A 19,872-nucleotide genomic window follows, 5' to 3' on the forward strand; every position below is an offset into this window, starting at 1 on the left:
TTTCAGCTATTGATAAATGAAATCCCTTTATTCTTTTCACTTACAATTTATTAAAAAAATGAATCCCATTCTCAATTTATGACCGAAATTATTTTGAAAAACACTTTGTTAAGTATTATGCTTATTTTTTATTAGTGTTATTGATATAATTAGATAGTAAAATATTTAAGTTAAAATATATGTTGATGTATATATATGTAATGTTCCCTTGATTTTAGATTATACCATCGAAGCCAAAAGACATGTTCCAGGCCATATCTTTATGAATTACGTGACAACACAATATTCACTTAATATGAAGCTACATTTTGGTTTATTTCTTGTGTTAGTATTATTAAACAGTTGCTATGGTAATAAAACAGAAGAATCCGAAGCATATTTAAGCCATTTCATAGCAGATTTATGGCTAGAAGGAACCACTGTGCTCAAAATTATTTGGAAAGATTGCTCTAAAAAGGTATGTGATAAGCTGTAATAAGATATAATCAGAGAAAATTTAAAAATAAAATGTAGATTTTGTAAAATAACATTCACTAAAGGAATAAGTAAAAATGTCGACAAATTTCGAATATATTTAAATCATGAAAAAGTACATTTATTCAGGCTGTGTAAATTCAAACGGTATGACATAAATATTAAAATTCTGAACAAATGTTTTCATATCGGCTGTGTTTAATGTTACAAAGTTTGTTAAAGATTTTTACATTTATTTTAACTAGAATCTACATTTCGTTTTTATTAAATGAAGTTAAAAAATGCTTACGTTTTAAATAGACTAATATGATTCTTGGAATCGAGACATAAACGATGTTTATTAATAGTAAGATAGTGATTGGCACATTGTATGTACCTACATACGTCTCGTTTATCTTTGGTAATACTCACTCAGTTGTCTAACATTCTGCGTGACGACAATGAACTGTATTAATTATCAACAGATTTTATTTTAACTACTTTAAAACATGTATTTTTTATAGTATTTATTACAATGGACAACAGTGGTAGAGCCCGCTTTATCACTTTCACAAGATTGGACAGCCTCGTCCGGTGTAATACCACGACCACACAGAAAACAGGCGTGAAGTGGATGCAATTCCACGTTTCGTCTGATAAGTGTGGTGCCGAGGGCCTAATTTTAGTCCCTTTTCCCTTTCCACTCTTTTTTAAGGTAAAAGGATGGGACGGTGGATGTCGCTTTCCTTTTCGTTGAATTCAGGTGGCATCTTGCACATTTGCAACCTTATATTGTAAAAAAAGTACTTGTCGATTTAAAATTTTGTATTAAGCAAATCATAAGCTGGAATTAAAACTCGAACGATATTCCAATGGTAGGGTATATGTATCCCGTGCGACAATAATGTTTCCACATCAATCTTTAATACGGATTCGGAGAATCTTGCCTCGTGCGTCATTACTTAAAAACAAGTTATAATCCTTCTTAATTGTAATTGAGTTTAAGAATTTCTTGCGATATAACTAAGCCGCTACTTCGAGAACTTCGGTAAGCCCGTTCTCGTGCTCTATTTTGCAATTAAACTCAACGTGACTTTTCTTGAGCAAAAACAAAATTTTCCAGTCATAACATTTTTGTAACTCAATGACGTCGTAAAGTCTTCTAAGAATTAAGTGGAATTTGCCGATTCCATAAATAGTCACGAGTAATAAGTATATTTTGAAATAACGAAATAGGTACATGTAATTCTAAGGTACATTTTCATACTAATATCAGTTCCCACTGCGACCGTTATAACAGAAATTTGACTTACAAATTCGGATCATTATTGTTACAAGATTGTTGACTTTGCCTGAGTTAATGTTGAATTATTAATAAATGTTTCAGTTGGTGGATGTAAAAGATGCTGTCGACCGTAAAGAGTACTTTCCAAAGTTCGTAAGATGCATGAAGAGGAAAACCCTTAAGGCCTTAGATCGTTCTCTTAGTTCGGATGTCGTACCGATAGCTGATGGTGTGAATTTGGTTAGATTTGAATTGGTTGACGGATCTGGGAATACGATGAACATTAATAGTACTAGGTATGACAATTTTTTATAAAATTTCTTTTAAAGATCTGTTCTTCATCTTAGGAACGTAGTCTGGATTATAGAACGGATTATTTTCTTCCATCGATATCAGCCCAACGTGTTTACATGCAGTCTATTACCACGATATCTATTAGTTTGGTTGAGAATGAGCGATTTTTTTGAAATGTAAAAACAAATTTTAAAGCAAATTAACCACTGGAAAAGACAAATAATTTTGCCAGACACCTTTAGTGTGAAGTTATTGACCTGCACGGTATGCTTACGTCGCTTATAATGTAGGTTTCATATTAAAGTTGCGCAAACGACCGCTCCAGTTACAGAACGGTGGCGAAACAATGACTGTAGGTATTCAAAGTAATCACATCAGTAAATCAGACAGTGTAATTAATTTTATAAATAACCAAGTTGTTACAAGAATGATAAATGTTTTAATCATCATCACAAAATTAGATCACATTTTACTGATAACAAATGTATTATTTAATAAAATAGTACCACTTTTTTATATAGTAAGATATAAATGGACTGCGTGAAAGGTGATATGATCAAGAGGGGAGTGATGATGGATGACGTAACCGACGTAACGTAGAGGAGTACGTTGCACCGACCCTTTAGGAGTAGGATAAGGACTGTAAGATGATGACTTTATAAATAAAGATATGTTATCATCTATGTTTACATTTTACAGTCCATGGACAGATAAAGAATTAGAAGCAGAAGAATGGCGTACTCTCGCACTTCAACGTATTGCCAAAATACTACGCACACATGTTGTTAAATTTGATTTTGATGACTCAAATATCTTTGATAAAGGTGGGTAGTTTATTATAATTATCATCAATATCAAAATTTCTTAAATTACACAGTATAATGGAGTAATTATTATTTTAAGTAGAAGTATAATTGAATTTTGTTCGTTAGTGGAGTCGCGCGGACGGCGTCGTCATCATTTAATGACAATGATGATGTTTGGGATCGTGTCTATTGGAATGGTACTAGTGCCAATGGGATTTCAATTTCTTGCCGTATTGGGAGGCAAAGCTCTCGTTCTTGCAAAAATGGCACTCATCCTAGCATCCATACAAGGGCTAAAGAAGGTAATTGTTACTGATAGCAATATTTAGTTATAATTTAACAATGATCTAATAAATTATTTACTAATAAATAACGTACATGCGTCCTAACAAACTAACCCGTAAATAAATTTTAACATTCTCTTTTAGGTAGACACTAGTTTTGATGGGTATCATGACAAGGGGAAGGTATGAATTTATATTAATATTGATGTTCTATCGCTTTTTAAATTTTCTAATATTAAAAAACATGTTTATCTTATCTAAAATAAATAAAAAAGTCACACCAATTCATGCTTTTAGCACTTACTAAACTGTCACGACTATAATGTTAACAGATGTTCTGTTCCAGATTGCTTCTAGTCCGCTGAACTATGGATTCTATCACTCATATCCGTACGAACATTACGAAAAAAGAAGTTTAGATAATTGGCAATTATCAAACATTGTACCGATAACACCAAAAAAAGAAAAAACAAATCCAAATCCATGGCCGAATTCTGAACAAACAAAATCAGATAATCAACAAAAACAAAATAAAGAGTCTGACAGAAAACATATAGTTGTTGAAAATACAGATAAAAAAGGACAGTATCTCGTCAGTTCTGAAGCAAAAGTTTTTCCTGTTTACCCTGGGACTCTGACAGGAGAATTTAATTTGAATGTACCTAGCCCTGTAGATTTAACGACAACACCAGGGGAAGTTCAAGCAGATTATGCTTTAGAGTTACCGTACAACGGACTGCGTTTTCAAAGTCCCTCTTCTGTCGTTTCATCTTGACGTCTTCGTGAGATTATTCCAAGCGTTATTTAATGTTGTTTCTAATATTTATTCATATTTTACACAAGTGTTATATCCGACTAGACATGTATTTTATAATATTTATTAAAATTAATAAAAAACATTTAAGCATTTCTTGTTTTTTTTTTTTTTTATTTAAGAAGCATCGATTTTTTTCTTTCAATAATGTAAATTTACATGAATACCAGTCGTGTAAACGACTAAATATAAATAGTTGCAACGAAATTGTGCAAAATATTCATGATTGGAAAAAAAGAAAAATGTCATGATAGGGAAATATCGAAAATAAGAGTCCGTTTTATACTTTCTTACATAATTATTGCAACAATTACGAATGAAACAGTAAGAAAGTTAAAAATTTAAAACAAAGAAATAATGAAGCAAATCAATAGGAAAAACTATAAAACCTAAGTGCTCAAAGTTATAGTCGGAGGGTAAACATAACGTTATCCATTATCGCCGATAGTAATAAAAGACCTAATATTCAAGAAACATTTTAAACGATCAACTACACGATAGAGGAGAAAACATAAAGTTAAGTAAAGTAGAAAATTAATATGAAGACCGTACTTAAATCACTAATTCACCGGGAAAAATCTTTTTTTTTCACTTAAATTTGGCAAATGAATTCTGAATTGACTCATTAATTTAAATGCGTCCAGAAATAATAATCTGTTTACAAAGGTAGCAATACTTTCGACCACCTTTATCAGTAAGCAATTTGTTACCAACTTTTCGGGCCTATCCCACAACTGGCTGATAAATGTTTAGATAGCATAAAAATGACATCACTGCAAGACAAGTGAACACAATACGTTATTTCCATTACATACTTAACATGTTGGATTGTTATCAGACAATTTACAATTAGGTGGGTGCCCTTAGTGTTGTTTAGACAACATTTTTGGTTATTGTATAAAATTCAAAATTGTTACATTCTCCTATTATCCTATCCGCCTTTATAATTGCAATACAAATTAGTTGTTTAACTTTTTGTCTTGTAATATATATTTACAATTCATATTTTAGAAGGTTTAAAGAATTGACGTAAACTTGTGAAACTTGACGTTTTAAAAGCAATTAAGTTCATAAGTATAAGTTGAAATACTTCAAAAGACGTGTAATTCATTCATTATAACTAAGTTTAATAATTTATCCTTTTAATAGTAAGAAAGTTATAAAGTCATACGCCCCAAAGTTCGTTGCAGTCGCACTTGCAAAGTGATTTCACTTTACAAAACTTTATATTAAAACTAAAATGAGAACGTTTCATATGCAGTTTTAAATTAATACAATATGCATACATTTTATTGTGCAATAAAATAATATTAATAAATGTTATTAATGTAATACAAATTACTAAGACTCTAATTAAGTTAAAAACAAATTAGTGACTTTGTATTTGATTCTTTACATTATAATTCTAAAAGCGATCACACAATAAATCAGGTAAATAAGTACATTTATTAGGAAGTATGGAGCATGAAATGCTGACAGTGACGTGTTGGCGAAATCTAATTTACTCGTCACAAATTTGAAGCGACTTAATTCAAAACGTTTTAAAATTTTAATTTAACAAATAAAGATGGAAAAGATTTAAAATTTACGTATTACATGAAGTTAAGTCGGTTTTATCTTACCAATCTTACTAATATTATGATAGCGAAAATTGATGGATGGAAGGATGGATGTTTATTCTCATTATAATAATGGTAAAGCCCGCTTTAACATTTTCATACAAATGGGCTGGCTCACCCGGTGCAATACTCCGACCACACAGAATTTAGGCGTGAAATGGAAGCAATTCCGCGAACACATAGGCTACTACCTGTTTATTTTTTTGTATCCACGCAGACGTAGTCAGCGGGCGAAACCTAGTATTGTATAATTATTTAATTGTGTGCATGATTGGAAACAAATTAAGTTATATTTCGACATGTTATGTAACAAAGATTTTTTTTATTACATAACAATAGGTTTTTTATTGTTGTAGTTTACGCCTGTTACCGTCGGACAGGTCCAGAAAGTCCGAACGTTAATTATCTGCACCGAGTTGTGTTGTACGATCTGCGGATTACGGTACCAGAGAGCTTAAAGCTTTGTTGATTTTCTCCAGCGCACAAACTTTAAAGGACCATTGTTTTGATATTTAAATCAGTAAGCCTGCAATCATTGCTTAAGAACAGATTAAAGTTATAAGTAATAAAGCTCTCATTTTAAGTAAATCATGTAATTTTCTAAATTTTAACTACTACTAGTTTGGTTTATTTCTATATATATTATTTAGTCAGTTTACTTTGAGGGTATAAATAGCAGGTTTATAGTTTAAATCTATTTAGAAAGTGTGTAATTTATTATTCTAGTAACAATTGTATTACAATTTTCAGGATTATAAATATTTACCTGTTCGTTATTAAAGAAATTTTCATAACATATCGTATTAACAATTTTCTCACGTTACTGATACAAAGTGGGCACGATATTGTTTACTTAACTATGGACAACTATTGAATTTTAATCGCTTCATTAGCCATTCTAGTAAAACTATACTCGAACCGAGTTCAGTTGAGTTAAACTAAATAAAACGCTTTATACCAAACTATTAATGTTTTCAAATCGGAACGTTTGAAAGTGTGCAGTCCCCAGCTTTTTGTTTCAAGTCTTTTGGGAGATGAATGTGTTTTAGAGTAGAACACAGAACCAAAAGCAACAAGTATTCTTTTGTGTTTATATGAAAGCAAAATCGAACTATCCTAAACTAACATTGGATATTTGTTTTTTATTTTTTACTTATGCATGAATAGTTAAATTTCGGAAAACATACACACATATAATTACTAATATTGTTAACACGAATATTTCGATGAATGTTTGATAGAGTTTATAGCCCAAGAGTGGGCGCACACCTCTGACTAAACTCTCGCACAACCGTTATGCGATTGTCAATTGTTTTGCAGCCAATTCACTCGTTTATTTGCATTAGTAAAATTCCAGTGTGTGCACACCTCAATTTAAACTCATAAGAATCTTAGCGTTACTAAATAGTTGTGCGATTGCTTAGTTAAAAGTGCACGCGCGCTCTAAACTGCTGAATGGATCTCGATAAAATTTGGCATAGATGTAGAGTATAATCTGAAACAACACATAGGCTACATGCTCTTGTTTTTTTTTATTCCACGCGGACGGCACCACGGGCGAATGCTCTTATTAGGGAATGCTATTCTACAATAGGTACATGTGTATTAACATTAGTTTCCCTCTTGGTGAGACTATAATAATTTATAAACCAACTGTTCCTAAGTGCTTGCTTCGCCGCTGGTTACTTGCTACGTAACAAAGATAAAGCGGACGCAAAAATATACAAGACATCCACAATTACATTATACGGTAATTTTTCTTTCCACCCACAAGCACTAAGCGGATAATTTCCTAGTAAAACTCATTCCAATCAAAATCTTGTTTACTTTTAACAATTTCGATAATGATGTCGAGTTTGGAGTACGGATTGAAAATTGTATTTATACTGGAATTTGATTGCTCTTTATTCGAACAAAAATTTGGTTCAATTGAGTTAATTATTTAATTTCTACTAGCTATTGTCCGTGACTCCGTCCTCGCGATATTAAATAAAAAACAAAAGTAAGTAGCCTATGTGTTTATTCAGACTATGTTATCTGTGGCAAATCTCTTCGCGATTCATTGAGCAGTGAGAGAGAAATCTTCTAAAAAATATCTGTCCATCTATCCAGCTAAATTTTTGCATTTACAACATTAGTAAGTAATCTGATTCGATTTTTACAAGCGTTGAAAATTATTGTGATAAAATAAAAGAAATAAAATTAAACAAAAAAAATTGTTAACAAGTTAAAAATGATGTTGTTTAATTTGTTTGAACTTGAAATAAATATAATAAATCGTAAAAAATAATCTCAAACATGTTTTTAAAATAAAGTGAATACAATGAACACTACCGCTTACATCCAAAATATTTGCTGAATAAATACTAGATAAAGGTATTAGGTTCACGAGACCAAGAAATGATAACATAGTAACACTACTTGTATGAGAGTTGTATTAAATAAGTGAATCCAGAAAAGAACTTCGAGTTTAATTCGATTTATAAAACAAAGTGTGTGAGTAAATTATTCTTTTTGCAACTACGAGTAACTCGAACTCATTTTAAATGTATGAGCGCGTTAGGAAGTGATATAAGTACGTGGATAGAAACGTGAAAGCGCATCAGAGGGTGCGCAGTAACATTTTCTGGGCCTATAAAGGCTCGGGTTAGCCCGCCCCTACTCACAACTTTCCCGGACCTCGCCGCAACAGCCCCTACCAACAACCCCGGACGATTTACGGAACTTTTGCTAACAGTGAAGTGAAGTTGTCGAACTCTACCAAAATGAGAATTATATTTTACGCACTGGCGATGGTTGCAGCCTGCGATATTATAACTGGCCTATATTTACCGGTAAGTTTTTTTTTTTAATTCCACGAATTTCATTAAATATTGCAAACCGTTATTTTTAATATTACAATAAGTAATTTGCAAATTGTATAAAGATTTTCCTTTAAACGCCTTACTTAATAATCTTGCTTCGAAACTAAAACAAAATTTTATATACGCAACTATTTTAAAAAATATTTTAATGTAATTTCATAAAAATAGTATTTTCTACTATTTTAAACATCACGCCGATGAAGTCGCGTGCGATAGCTAGTGTATTAATAAAATGTTATTAAATACAGGCTCTATATGTGTCCACAATATTAAGCGACATAAAACATCTAAGCGTTGTTTATTAAGGCATAACATAACTGAGGCTTTTATGTATATAAACGTTTCTGATTAACATATTAAATCTTAAAATAATAAAATGGCTCTAGTTTTTTGGTCTCGTCCCTGTTTTTCAAATCCATTAGGGAGGACAACTGGTATATTTCATTATGATGATCTATTTAAAAATAGTCAAATGTAATACAATGCGTAAATAGCTTTTATTATATTGTATCTTACGTCAATATTTTTCATTTTCAATACGTCAGGAAGAATCTCAACGTGAAATAAAAATATGACATAACAACCAATCAATCCACGTCATTAAATTCACACATCACATGCATTCATAAAATTAAAACACGTTTACATAATTAGCTTTTAGTCAATCTTTACATTTATTAATATTCTCTCATATCAATAACAATGACGCAAACAAATTAATATAAGGAAGCGGTTTCATTGAAAAGCTAAGCGTGAACAAAATCAAAATAGTTTCGGTTTTTTTTAAAACAAAAAACATCTAAGTGTATTTACTTGTTTAAAAACTTGAGACTAATGGAACTAAACAAATAATAAATACGTCACTAGTGTTTTTTTTTATAATTCTACTTAATTTGATTTAAATATTAAATGCTGCGCTGCTTATAAATCCGTCCACATCAATGTAATCGCACCCGTCTTATTTCGATTCATACGATTTAAACAATAAAATAAAACGATCTATAAAAATAATTAACTTCTTTCTTTGAGATTTTTTACGTCATACGTCTTATAAACGTCACAATTATTTAAATCTCACGTGGCTTGTATTCTTTGTGAATTATTAGCCAAAATCGAAATATAAAAATGAGTTGTTATTGAACGTAAATACTACTTACAGTTTGATCCTAATAAAATTTGTATTACATTCAATTATTTGCGGAGCCCTAGTTTGAGTTGTAGATACAAGTAGATGAAACTACTACAATGTTTACTATGCTAAACAATATCTCTAAGCAAACAAAATCCCTATTATCTTTACTCTAGTGAGATAAACATTCTACTAATGCGATAAACACCCGAAACATTGTCATCTTTTATAGTTGCTATTATTTTTCCAAAGGGGCTTTTTACATGTGATATTTTTATAGAATTTATATGTATGCTGTGTTAGGGTATAATAATATACTAGAACTACTAACGCTAACTGTTAAGAATATTTACTAAATTGATACGTTGCGTTGCATTCGCAGCTTACACACCAATCGTTCATAGAACAAGTAGAAAAGACTATAACATGTTGCCGACAAAAATTAAAAATACAGCAGTTCCAATTAGAATACGTATTTTAATATTTGTGACTATTGTTTTTGAAGTAATATTCTAGTAATTATTGTATCGTTTCTTCTTTAGACCTTTCACACAAGTAAAAACCATTCTATACTTGCGGAAATATTGAAGTAATTACAACGAGAATATTAATACTAATTATTATTTTGCTATAAACATATCTGTGGATATAAATAGTTAGTTTGACGTCATTAAACGAGTCTAATTTAATTATATGTAAATCTTACTTTCGTCATAGACTCGTTAATTGTCTATAAAATTTAGTATTAGCGCCACACTAACCTTCAACTTAATTAACGTCTTTTTATAATTTAGATTAGCTCGTAGTTTAATTATTTTTTTCTTCCTTAGGTAGTTTTGATTTATTTATATAAATACTATCATAAATGTAGGATTAAGTTGTCATCACGTGTTGTATCACGTTTTATACATTTTATAATAAAAAGTAAGACTGGATGTGGTATGATAATTTACAATGCAATGTATTTATCTTCTTTTATTTTGAACTAGATGTAGCAGGCACGCGTGATATTAAAAAAATAATAAAAAATATAGGTTATGTTACTCACCGATAGCTTTTTATCGGTGGAAGAATTTTTTGAAATCGATCTAGTACTTTTTAGTTTAAATACATACAAAAAAACAAGTCTTTCCACTTTATAATACTAGTATAGATATCAAGGAAAGCTCGTGATACCCGATAAATGGCAAAATAAAACCGACGGCTCGTTGAAACTTTTTTGATACTTCATAGATTTTACCTTCATACTTCATAGATTATGTAGTTACCATGGGTTTTGGCAACAATTAAAGGACCAATTCTTTCACCTCTGATTTATTTTGAATAAACATTGATACCAGTAAATAAATATTGTATCAGCATTTAGGTAGTGGAGAATTACAGTTAGACACATTAACGTTTGGATGAATGAATGAATGTTTTTACAGTGTATTTGAAACGGCTTCTAGAACTTCAGACAGTAGATCACAGTCTGAAAGAACACATAAGCTACATATTGTGCTTTAAATTACTGCACGATCATAATTACGGGTAATATCTAGTCCCTATTAACATAAAAACCTTAACATGCGTGCCAAGTTTACCTAACTTTGATTAAAAATGTTTTTTTTTATTCTCACATGTTGTCTAAGTTTAATAATTAGAACTTTCTTGCCCTTCAGGAAACCTTACAAAATTTTATTAACACAAAACTTGGTCGAAATCTTGGCTTGGTAACGGAATTTGATGTAAACTTGAGGTAGTAACGAAAACATTTTGAACTTTGACTAACTTTGAAATTCACTGTGTACTTTTTGATCATATTCATTAAGGTTTAATTAATTTCTGAAGCTTAAGGTATATTAAAGTCCGCATTTTTATATCTTCGTTGCAACTGTAACCACATAAGTAGGTATTGTATGTGCGTGGTTTGTTTCTAAATTCGGTTTATACGACATCTATTTTTAAAGGAAAATAAAGCTGTCCGAGCTAAATGGAAAACAAAGAAAAATGTTTGTTTTTTTTATTAGTTCGCCTTTACTATGGACCGAAGCGAACGGCATTGCTATTTTTATAAGTAGGCGCTGCGTAGTGTAGAACTTATAGTCGGTTAATGGTCACTTAAGCAAACCTTAGAGTCGATCTGTCTTAATTAAACTATACTTAAAGTCTCGTTTATTACCAACACACTATGACTGTCATATAGTATGTTGTTTAATTTAATACTTAAGATTTAGTCGTTTTAAATATGACCTGTATGTTATTTTTGTAATCATCGAAAATTTAATATTAAAGCGATGTAATAAAAATTGACGTAAAAATTTCCTTTCATCCCAGCACTTACTTTCAATTTGATAACGTTACGAGGGACACAAACTACATTATCAAAGGACTGTATGTTTTAATAAAGTCGACCCTACTTACCACAAATTACATTTTATCACATTTTAAACACCGTTTTTAAATACAATTGCAATGTAATTACACATTAAGTTCATTATCAATAAAAAGTAAATTATTTTGAATAGCGGGAAATCTTCGTAACATTATAAATGCAAAAGTTTAGATAGATGGATGGATGGATGTTTGTTCAAGTTTCTAGCCTAAACGAATGAAGGGATCTCAATGAAATTTGGCATCGATATAGAGCATAGTCTAGAGGAACACATAGGCTACTTGCTTTTGTTTTTTTAATACTGCGTGGACGGAGTCGTGGGCGAAAGCTAGTCATATTATAATTACAATTTAAACATCGTTTGTACGACTTTTATTTCATTTTATATGCTTTTCTCTCCATGATAAGCTAGCGGTTGCGCTCTCCGTTTTTTATGACATAAGGACCCGACATAAGGGATAAGGAAAGATCATAGAATTGGAAGTGCTCACCTCTCCAATGTTGATAAAAGTTGACTAAAATAAAAAAGAATCTAATAGGGAATATCTGTTCCATTTTTAAAGAACGGGTTACGCAAACCTGACAAAAGATGACGAACATGTTAAGTGTTATCTCATAGAAATATCCAAGAATTAAAGCTTTTTCCACACTTGGCGAGCAATCATAAATCGTTTCCTTTAGAAACTAAGTCTTTTATACGCCCATCACGTATTATGGCGGGATGATTGCGGTCGTTACATTTCAAATCACTCAGAAGTAGGAATAAAATCTGATGAAAGGATTTACGAAGGCCAGCTTTAAGTAAACATACAGCTGCATGAGTATTCATAATTATTTATATTATTACATTTGAATGATCATGCATTCAACATCCATACGTCGAACGTACATCTCTTAAGAGACCTCAAAATACATGCAACAATTTTCAACGGATAGGTATTAATGGTTACGGTGTGTTCCTTGGATATCCCAGAACCTTCAACTATGTCACTCGAGGATAGCCACCAAAGAGGTTATCGTGGATCAAATCCTATATAACCCTGCTTTCCTCCCAGAGGGCAAAGTATCATTGATAGATTCCCCTCCCCCCCCACACACAAAAAGGTATTGTATTAAGGAGCAAGAGAAGTTTGTATTGAGCGTCTGTAGCAGGCTTTATAATCTATATTTCTAAACTAGAATATTCCCCTCGTCAAAACAGTAATATTAGGGAAGTATTTCATACGTTCGACATCACATAATGCATGTAAAGGTTATTTATGTCCTTTGGTAAAGTTGACGGGCGGTCGGCGTGGACCCGTGGGTGTCAGCCTACTTACATCGACATAAATATGTTTGAAGCATACCCTAAAGAATAAAACCTCTTATATTCCTGACATTTATTAACTAACCATGACTAAGCTGTATTGGTTTTTGTGGAAGGTATATTGCCTAATAAAATGTCTACTTCTAAAGTAACTTAATTTTTTTTATCAGTTCAATTATCTTATTGAAATTTGGCACAGATATAAAACAAAGTCTAGAGTACACATGGGCTAAGATTCATCCCCGAAAAATGTCTGGTTCCCAAGGGACACGTAGTTTTTTGTTATTTACATAGTTCATCTATTTTCTAATACCACACGAACGAAGTCGCGGGCAACAGCTAGTACGCCATAAAATAAAATAACACGGAATTCTAAAATAAGGTATATTTTAAAATATAACATCTTCGTCATTATGTCATTTTAATAAACATCGTACTAAAAGTTATTTAGGTACCAACTTTTATTAAATCATTATCTGCTTATTTTCCGGTCTTCGGGATGTCAGGAAAACGCGGAAAGAATAAATAAATAGGCAATCTATCGGTCAGAAGATTGAATTACCATTAGTATGCAATGATGGCTGAACAATTTGTCAAATAAGAAACACAAAAATGTTCGAAAATTACGATAAGAAGACAACCTGTATGGAATTCTTCACTTTTTATGCATAGTATTTTCGCATTTACCTAAATAGTATCTCTTTTTATCCATCCATAATCATTACCAACATCAATTTTTTGTCGGATTTGTTCGATTGCAACTCACATTTTTCTTCTTCCCATAATATTCACATTAGCTTCTGAGAAAACAAAAGTCGCTTGATTCAAAATTCCTGACAGAATAACTATTACCTCTGATTAAACTTATATGCGGAACGATTAAAGCGCCTAAAAATTAGTTCAGCATCTTACTGGCAGCACAACGATGCATGCTTGAGCATAAATTATTATAGTAATGCCCATCTTTCATTTTAGAAACTTCCGTCCATATATAAAGTAAGTAATGTGTTCGTGTATAGACACAATATATATGTAACTAAGACAATATAATAAAAGTATAAAATAAACGAACAATAGATAATTATTGACAGAACAATATCAACACAGAATAAATCCTACATCGTTCATATTTGTTAAGGAAAATCACGTAAACCTGTCAATAATAACGTCCTTACGGATAATAATTGAATCAATATACTCAGTTATTGCTACGTTGGTAGGAAATTGGTAAGACGTTTCCACAAAACATAATAAATGATAATTACAACGTATTTTGACAATGTCTTATTCAATAGACAATTCACATACGAATAATAACAAATACTATTATATCTTATACATTACTTTCATTCAATTATACAGAAACAAAAACGAAATCAATGTATCCCGCAGGAACTGTAGCTATTTCCGGGATAAAAAGTAACCTATGATATGCCCGTCTACCTCAGCTACCCTTCAGTGAAAGTCCTGTCGTAATCAGTCCAGTCGTTTCAGAGATTACCCGGAACAAACGTGGCTTACGGACAGACAGACAGATAAACAAAAAAAATGCAATTTTCGTCATCAGCAACGCAAATAAATCATCTTCCCGACATCTGGAATTTTTCTTTTGATGTTACAGACACTCCAATTATTAGAAAATATTATAGATAGAACATAATTCTTTTACATTTTAATATCAGCTAAGCTTTTTTGTAAAGCATTAAGAACGTAATTTCACAGAAAGCTTGGCACCGCTTGAATGTCAAAGAGAAATGTATGAGTAGGAAACTTCAGATTAGATTTCATGCAGTAATTACAGAATGTTAGCACTAACTTTGCTCGAGGAGTGCTTGTGGACCACTCGACTTACCGGAACTGATGAGTTAACGAACTGTCGGCTTCTATCTAAAAACCGGTGAAAATGTTCATGAACTTCCGCTCTAAACATCATGTTTGCTAACTGAAGTTAACCAATTAACGCGCTAAACATATGAGTATACACAAAGCAAAAACATTTATAAAACATATAGACGAGGCATAATGAACAAAACTTTGTCAGCGGTACTTTTTCTGATAGATACTACATCAGTTGGCAAGTTTAGTAGCCACCACGTGTCTTTGTATGACATGTAAATATAATAATTTGTTAAAAAAATAATAGACATGTGATTTTGAGCCTAACAATAGATAGCGTTAGGTTAGTGGTTATGACGTAAAAAAAATATCAAGGGAAGTGTCAACTATGTCCCTTCCATATGTTTTTTAATCTCTTTGACGTCAGAGAACATTTAAAAAATTGAATCTATTAATTTATTGATTTTTAAGACATAGAATTACAACTGAAGCTTAAACACGGCAAAATGTTCGACGTTGTTGTTTACTTAATATGTTATTGAGATGAAAACACAACATTATGAATTATGTTTTTTTCATTAGGGTATGGACTATCCCGTGGTGATGGATGTTGACAAAAGGGTGTCATGGTTCCCTCGAGAGCGCCGTATGAAGGAACATCGAGTCATCGACCCCGCTGAAGGTAAGTACTTACGTTTACATTAATAGCCTTTCACTGCCTAAGTAGGTTCTGTTCGCACAACGCACAACTGTTTAGTCTCGCTTCAATTCCCCTGAGCTAATATGTAGGTGCGTACACTACTCGTTTTTTAGTTGTGCAACTAAACAGTTGAATTGGCTGCAAAATAATAAACAAACTTTAGTCAAAGGAGTGCGCCTGCTAACTGGGCTTGATGATTTATTGCAATACAAGAGTAAATTATTTATATTGTCCGCCATTATATGATAACGAGTAGCCCGAAATCATAACCAACTTTAGAATACAGAGTACAATAGGAATAAAAAATACTTTAAAATATTGCATCACTCATGTTTGCTATATTAAAAAGAGCGGGTTTATTAATATCCACTTAAACTCTTTACGCTTATGAATATGTAACTCACATTAAATATTCCTTTAGTTCCGTATGTACCCTTCCTAATTTGAGGCACTGCCCTTGTCTACAATTCCGGGTGTTAACTATGATAGTGTTCTCATAATTCTAAGTGTAATTTTAAGCCTACTGTAGCGGTAAAGGTCGCTCTAAATTATTATACTGAAATTTAGTTTACCTACATTTTTTTCGAGTATTTTCTTTTATTCACCAATGCACAGGAGACAATAATTGCTATTAAATTGCATAAGTCAAAATAATACATTATGTTTCAAAACGCGTTCTTTCAGATGATTTTCTACAGCTTACTTGTTATTGTTTAATTTAATAATCTATCTCTTTAGATTGCTTCCTCGTGACGTCAAATGAAGGGGAAATATTTTTCAAGTCGCCGTCAGACGAACCTACCGTGTGTGGCATCTACATGATAACCGACCCCGACAAGAAGATACAAGTCACTTTCAACTATCTGGATGTGCCTTGTGAAAATGGTGGACTGGTTGCGGTAATCATTTTTTCTTAACAAACAAATGAAGACAAACAAATGCCACGTTAATTATCTCAGTTAATGAGGTACAAATGTAACGAAGTGCATTACTCGTAACTTTAATCGACTTTCAAAAGAAAGAGGTTCTCCATTTGCCTGTATGTTTTTTTTTGTTGTAACAATATCATTTTTCCAGGTACTCATAATAATGAATGTGGTATTCGCTTTATTTATTAACTTAAAGCACTTGAGACTTGCAAAGAATCTTTGTAATCCTCTTGACAAGATAAAACTGGATGATCCTTTCTTTGTATCTGTATAATCATTTTTTCACAAAGGTACTGACAGCTTAATAATTTCAAGCAATCACTTGGAGGATCAAATTATTATTTTATAACAGAATATCTTTTTAAATGTCAAAAAAGAATTTATAATTTATAACGTGTTCTTGTAAAAAATAATGATTGAACAAAGTTATGAACCCCGGGTGGCGGCAGAGTTAAACTTCCCCGAGTATCCTAAAAATCTTTTATGTGCACATTTACGCATTCTGTTCGAAGATTTCTCATCAATTACATACGTTATTAACAATAACATTTCGTGCCACAAAGTTCTATATTCAGGTTATTTTCGAATAAAAATCTGAATATCACAAAGTGTGGTTATCACAATGTTAATTAGATGACATATTCCAGTGGATCGACGGTTGGGAACTGAACGGACAAATTTGGCCTGCGGACGCTTGGAACGATGATCGGCTAGTGGAATCCTGCGACAGTCGGCCTCAAAACAAGCTGACATCGAGCCAGAACGCCGCGCTGATTCAGTACAGAGTACCAGCTAAGGGTAAAGGATTCGCTATCACAGTGCACCACTTAAGGAACAACAAACGTAAGTTTTCCATTTTTTTATATTGTAATATGGCAAACGAGCAGTTACTACCTGAAACCGAGAAAATACCGAAGCGACCGTTGCTCCTAGATATCCGCAATTGCAGTTGCTTTGTCAACCCTTAATCGACGGAGGAGGAGACGCACATAAAGAGGTTATTTCCTCTCTCTATGCATCTCCTTCGCCGTCAAATCCACTTTTCCTTCCCACCCTTCCCTCTTAAGATAAGCGTGCATAGGAAAAGGGACTAAAGTTAGGCCTCCGGCAATACTCATCGGACGAAACGAAGAATTGCTCCCACTACAAGTCTGTATTCTGTGTGCTCGTGGCATTTCACCGGGCGAGCCGGCCCATTCGTGCGTCTATGTTAAAGCGGGTTCTACCAGTGTTAGCTGTTTGTAACTAAGCATTACTATACTGAACGACTGCGAAGTATAACTGTAGTCTTCAACTCTTAGAGTACAGTAGTTGGAGAGAAACTCGTTAGTAACAGATTTATAGGATTGGTTATACCCGTTTGCATTATTCCTCCACTCTCATTAACCCCGGTATAAGTATTTAATTAACAAGACATTTTTTAATTCCCAAGCACATTTGTTGTCGTCAACGAATATATTTTTCATACTTTCTAGTTAGCTATTTAAATTATAATTTAATCTAAACGATGTCATCGGTAATTAAGAACGATTTTGAGACGATAAAATTATTTTATCATTTCAAAATTATTACTTAATTCCCGAAGTTTTTTTTATACTTTGCACAAAGTAGAAGTGTATAATTTACTTGCTTCAATGCACATTTCACAGACTTTATTAAATTCATATGAGTTGAGTTTTCTAAAGGAAAAATGATATTTTTGCCTCTTAATATAACGTTTAAGATATATTCTTAATATCATAAGTAATATGACGACGAGATATTGAAAAATTCACAATAGCTTTGAAAACCCGTGAAAGCATCAAACGGTTAAATATTACACAGTCGATATACCTTTGATGTTTTATAAACATGTTTTGTTACATTTATAACCTTTTGATGAAAACTAATAAATTTCTGGAGTAAACAAAATTCACGATTTGAAAAGAATTCTTTTGTTCCTTTGAATAGCAGAGTATGTTTTCAATAACGTTAAGAGAAGAAAAAGTATAGCATATTCAATCGCACGTTAACAATAGTTCAATGTTATTTTGGAACGTGTAGTCATTTTTCTATTTGTCACTTCGATGTTTTTACATACATGACTACTCTCGAGAAATATCGCAACGTCCGATATCCATTGGAGCGATATTTTCATAAGTTACGTATCTGAATTACATATTGTTTTTTCAGGAAACAAAAATGTATCTAGTGATATTTATAATAACAGCTATCGTTAGCCATGTCCTATATCTATATCTATACTATTATAATGAAGCGTAAACACACACTTCTTTGTTGCCTAATAATCAACAATTACAGTATATTTTTGAATAATTCTTTCTTTAATAAAAGCTCTACACTTACGTCACGCTTTAGGCTATACATTTTCATGCCATTAAACTCAGGGGGTAAATATTTTGGATAAAGACTCTAATGTGGGAAAGAGACCTTAAGTTGCTGCCAACATCAAGGAAGCAAGACTGTCAAGGTTTGTCATGTCATGTCATTTTGACATTTGCTATTGATAATTTGACAAATGTAAACAAAAAAATAAAATTTTCATAATTTCATGCGGATGAAGCCGCATGGTAACAGCAAGTTTAATAGTAAAATTCATTGTTTAGTTTCGGTAAATAGTTGCTGGTTTTACTTGGTTATATTTGGAAAAAAAATTTCAGTAACTTTTCGGTTTTAAGTCGATCGATGCGTATCAAAAGTACGGAGTTATGATAATTCGTTGAAATACTTGCGCATTTAAAATCAATATACTAATAAGTACACTGAAAGTCTATTTATGTAACTATTAAGCCACTCTGAGTATGGTATTACATATTCATATTTTTTTGTAGCGTGCAACATTATGGTGTTTGACCCGGAAGGCGTGTACACTCTTCGCAACCACGGCGAAGCTGGCAACTGCTCTGTGTTGGCCATAGCGCCAGCCATCGTGCAAATATTGGCTCTTGATGTTGGACAGTCTGTAAAGACTGGCCCGCTGAACCTTGAGACTGGGACTATTCATTTCGTAAGTTCTATTAATTTAAATATTTTTTAAATCCAATTTAGTGTGTAATCTTTCGGGTGCACGGATTTGATAAAGATACATTATAATAATAATAATAATATAAGCCTTTATTCAGACAATAAATAACAGTTCTAATATAATGTATTATTAATTATAAACAATTATTGTCTGT

The 19,872-nt window shown here is 32.0% G+C and overlaps 2 protein-coding genes across 2 annotated transcripts in view; both read left to right on the forward strand.

The window, feature by feature from the left end:
• The first annotated feature begins 3,085 nt into the window (after positions 1-3,085).
• LOC106103607 lies at positions 3,086-3,910 on the forward strand. The gene is made up of 2 exons (XM_013283389.1): positions 3,086-3,140; positions 3,469-3,910. The coding sequence occupies exons 1-2, from the start codon at positions 3,102-3,104 to the stop codon at positions 3,895-3,897; spliced, it is 468 nt and encodes a 155-aa protein (XP_013138843.1). The 5' UTR covers positions 3,086-3,101; the 3' UTR covers positions 3,898-3,910.
• Positions 3,911-15,679: 11,769 nt separating this feature from the next.
• Positions 15,680-19,872, forward strand: part of LOC106103603 (corticotropin-releasing factor-binding protein) — a 9,849-nt gene continuing 5,656 nt past the window's right edge. Inside the window, exons 1-4 of the mRNA XM_013283385.1 lie at positions 15,680-15,746; positions 16,503-16,663; positions 17,341-17,536; positions 19,525-19,700. Of these exons, the coding sequence (XP_013138839.1) occupies positions 15,713-15,746; positions 16,503-16,663; positions 17,341-17,536; positions 19,525-19,700 (567 nt within the window). The 5' untranslated portion in view covers positions 15,680-15,712. The remainder of the gene's footprint in view (positions 15,747-16,502; positions 16,664-17,340; positions 17,537-19,524; positions 19,701-19,872) is intronic.

This window comes from Papilio polytes, unplaced genomic scaffold, assembly GCF_000836215.1.
Source record: "Papilio polytes unplaced genomic scaffold, Ppol_1.0 DF823731.1, whole genome shotgun sequence".
Taxonomy (NCBI): domain Eukaryota; kingdom Metazoa; phylum Arthropoda; class Insecta; order Lepidoptera; family Papilionidae; genus Papilio; species Papilio polytes.

Coding starts and splice junctions, on each gene's coding strand:
- LOC106103607 (XM_013283389.1), top strand. CDS start 3,102: ATGGCACTCATCCTAGCATCCATACAAGGGCTAAAGAAG. Junction 3,141..3,468: donor CCATACAAGGGCTAAAGAAG/GTAATTGTTACT, acceptor GTTCTGTTCCAG/ATTGCTTCTAGTCCGCTGAA.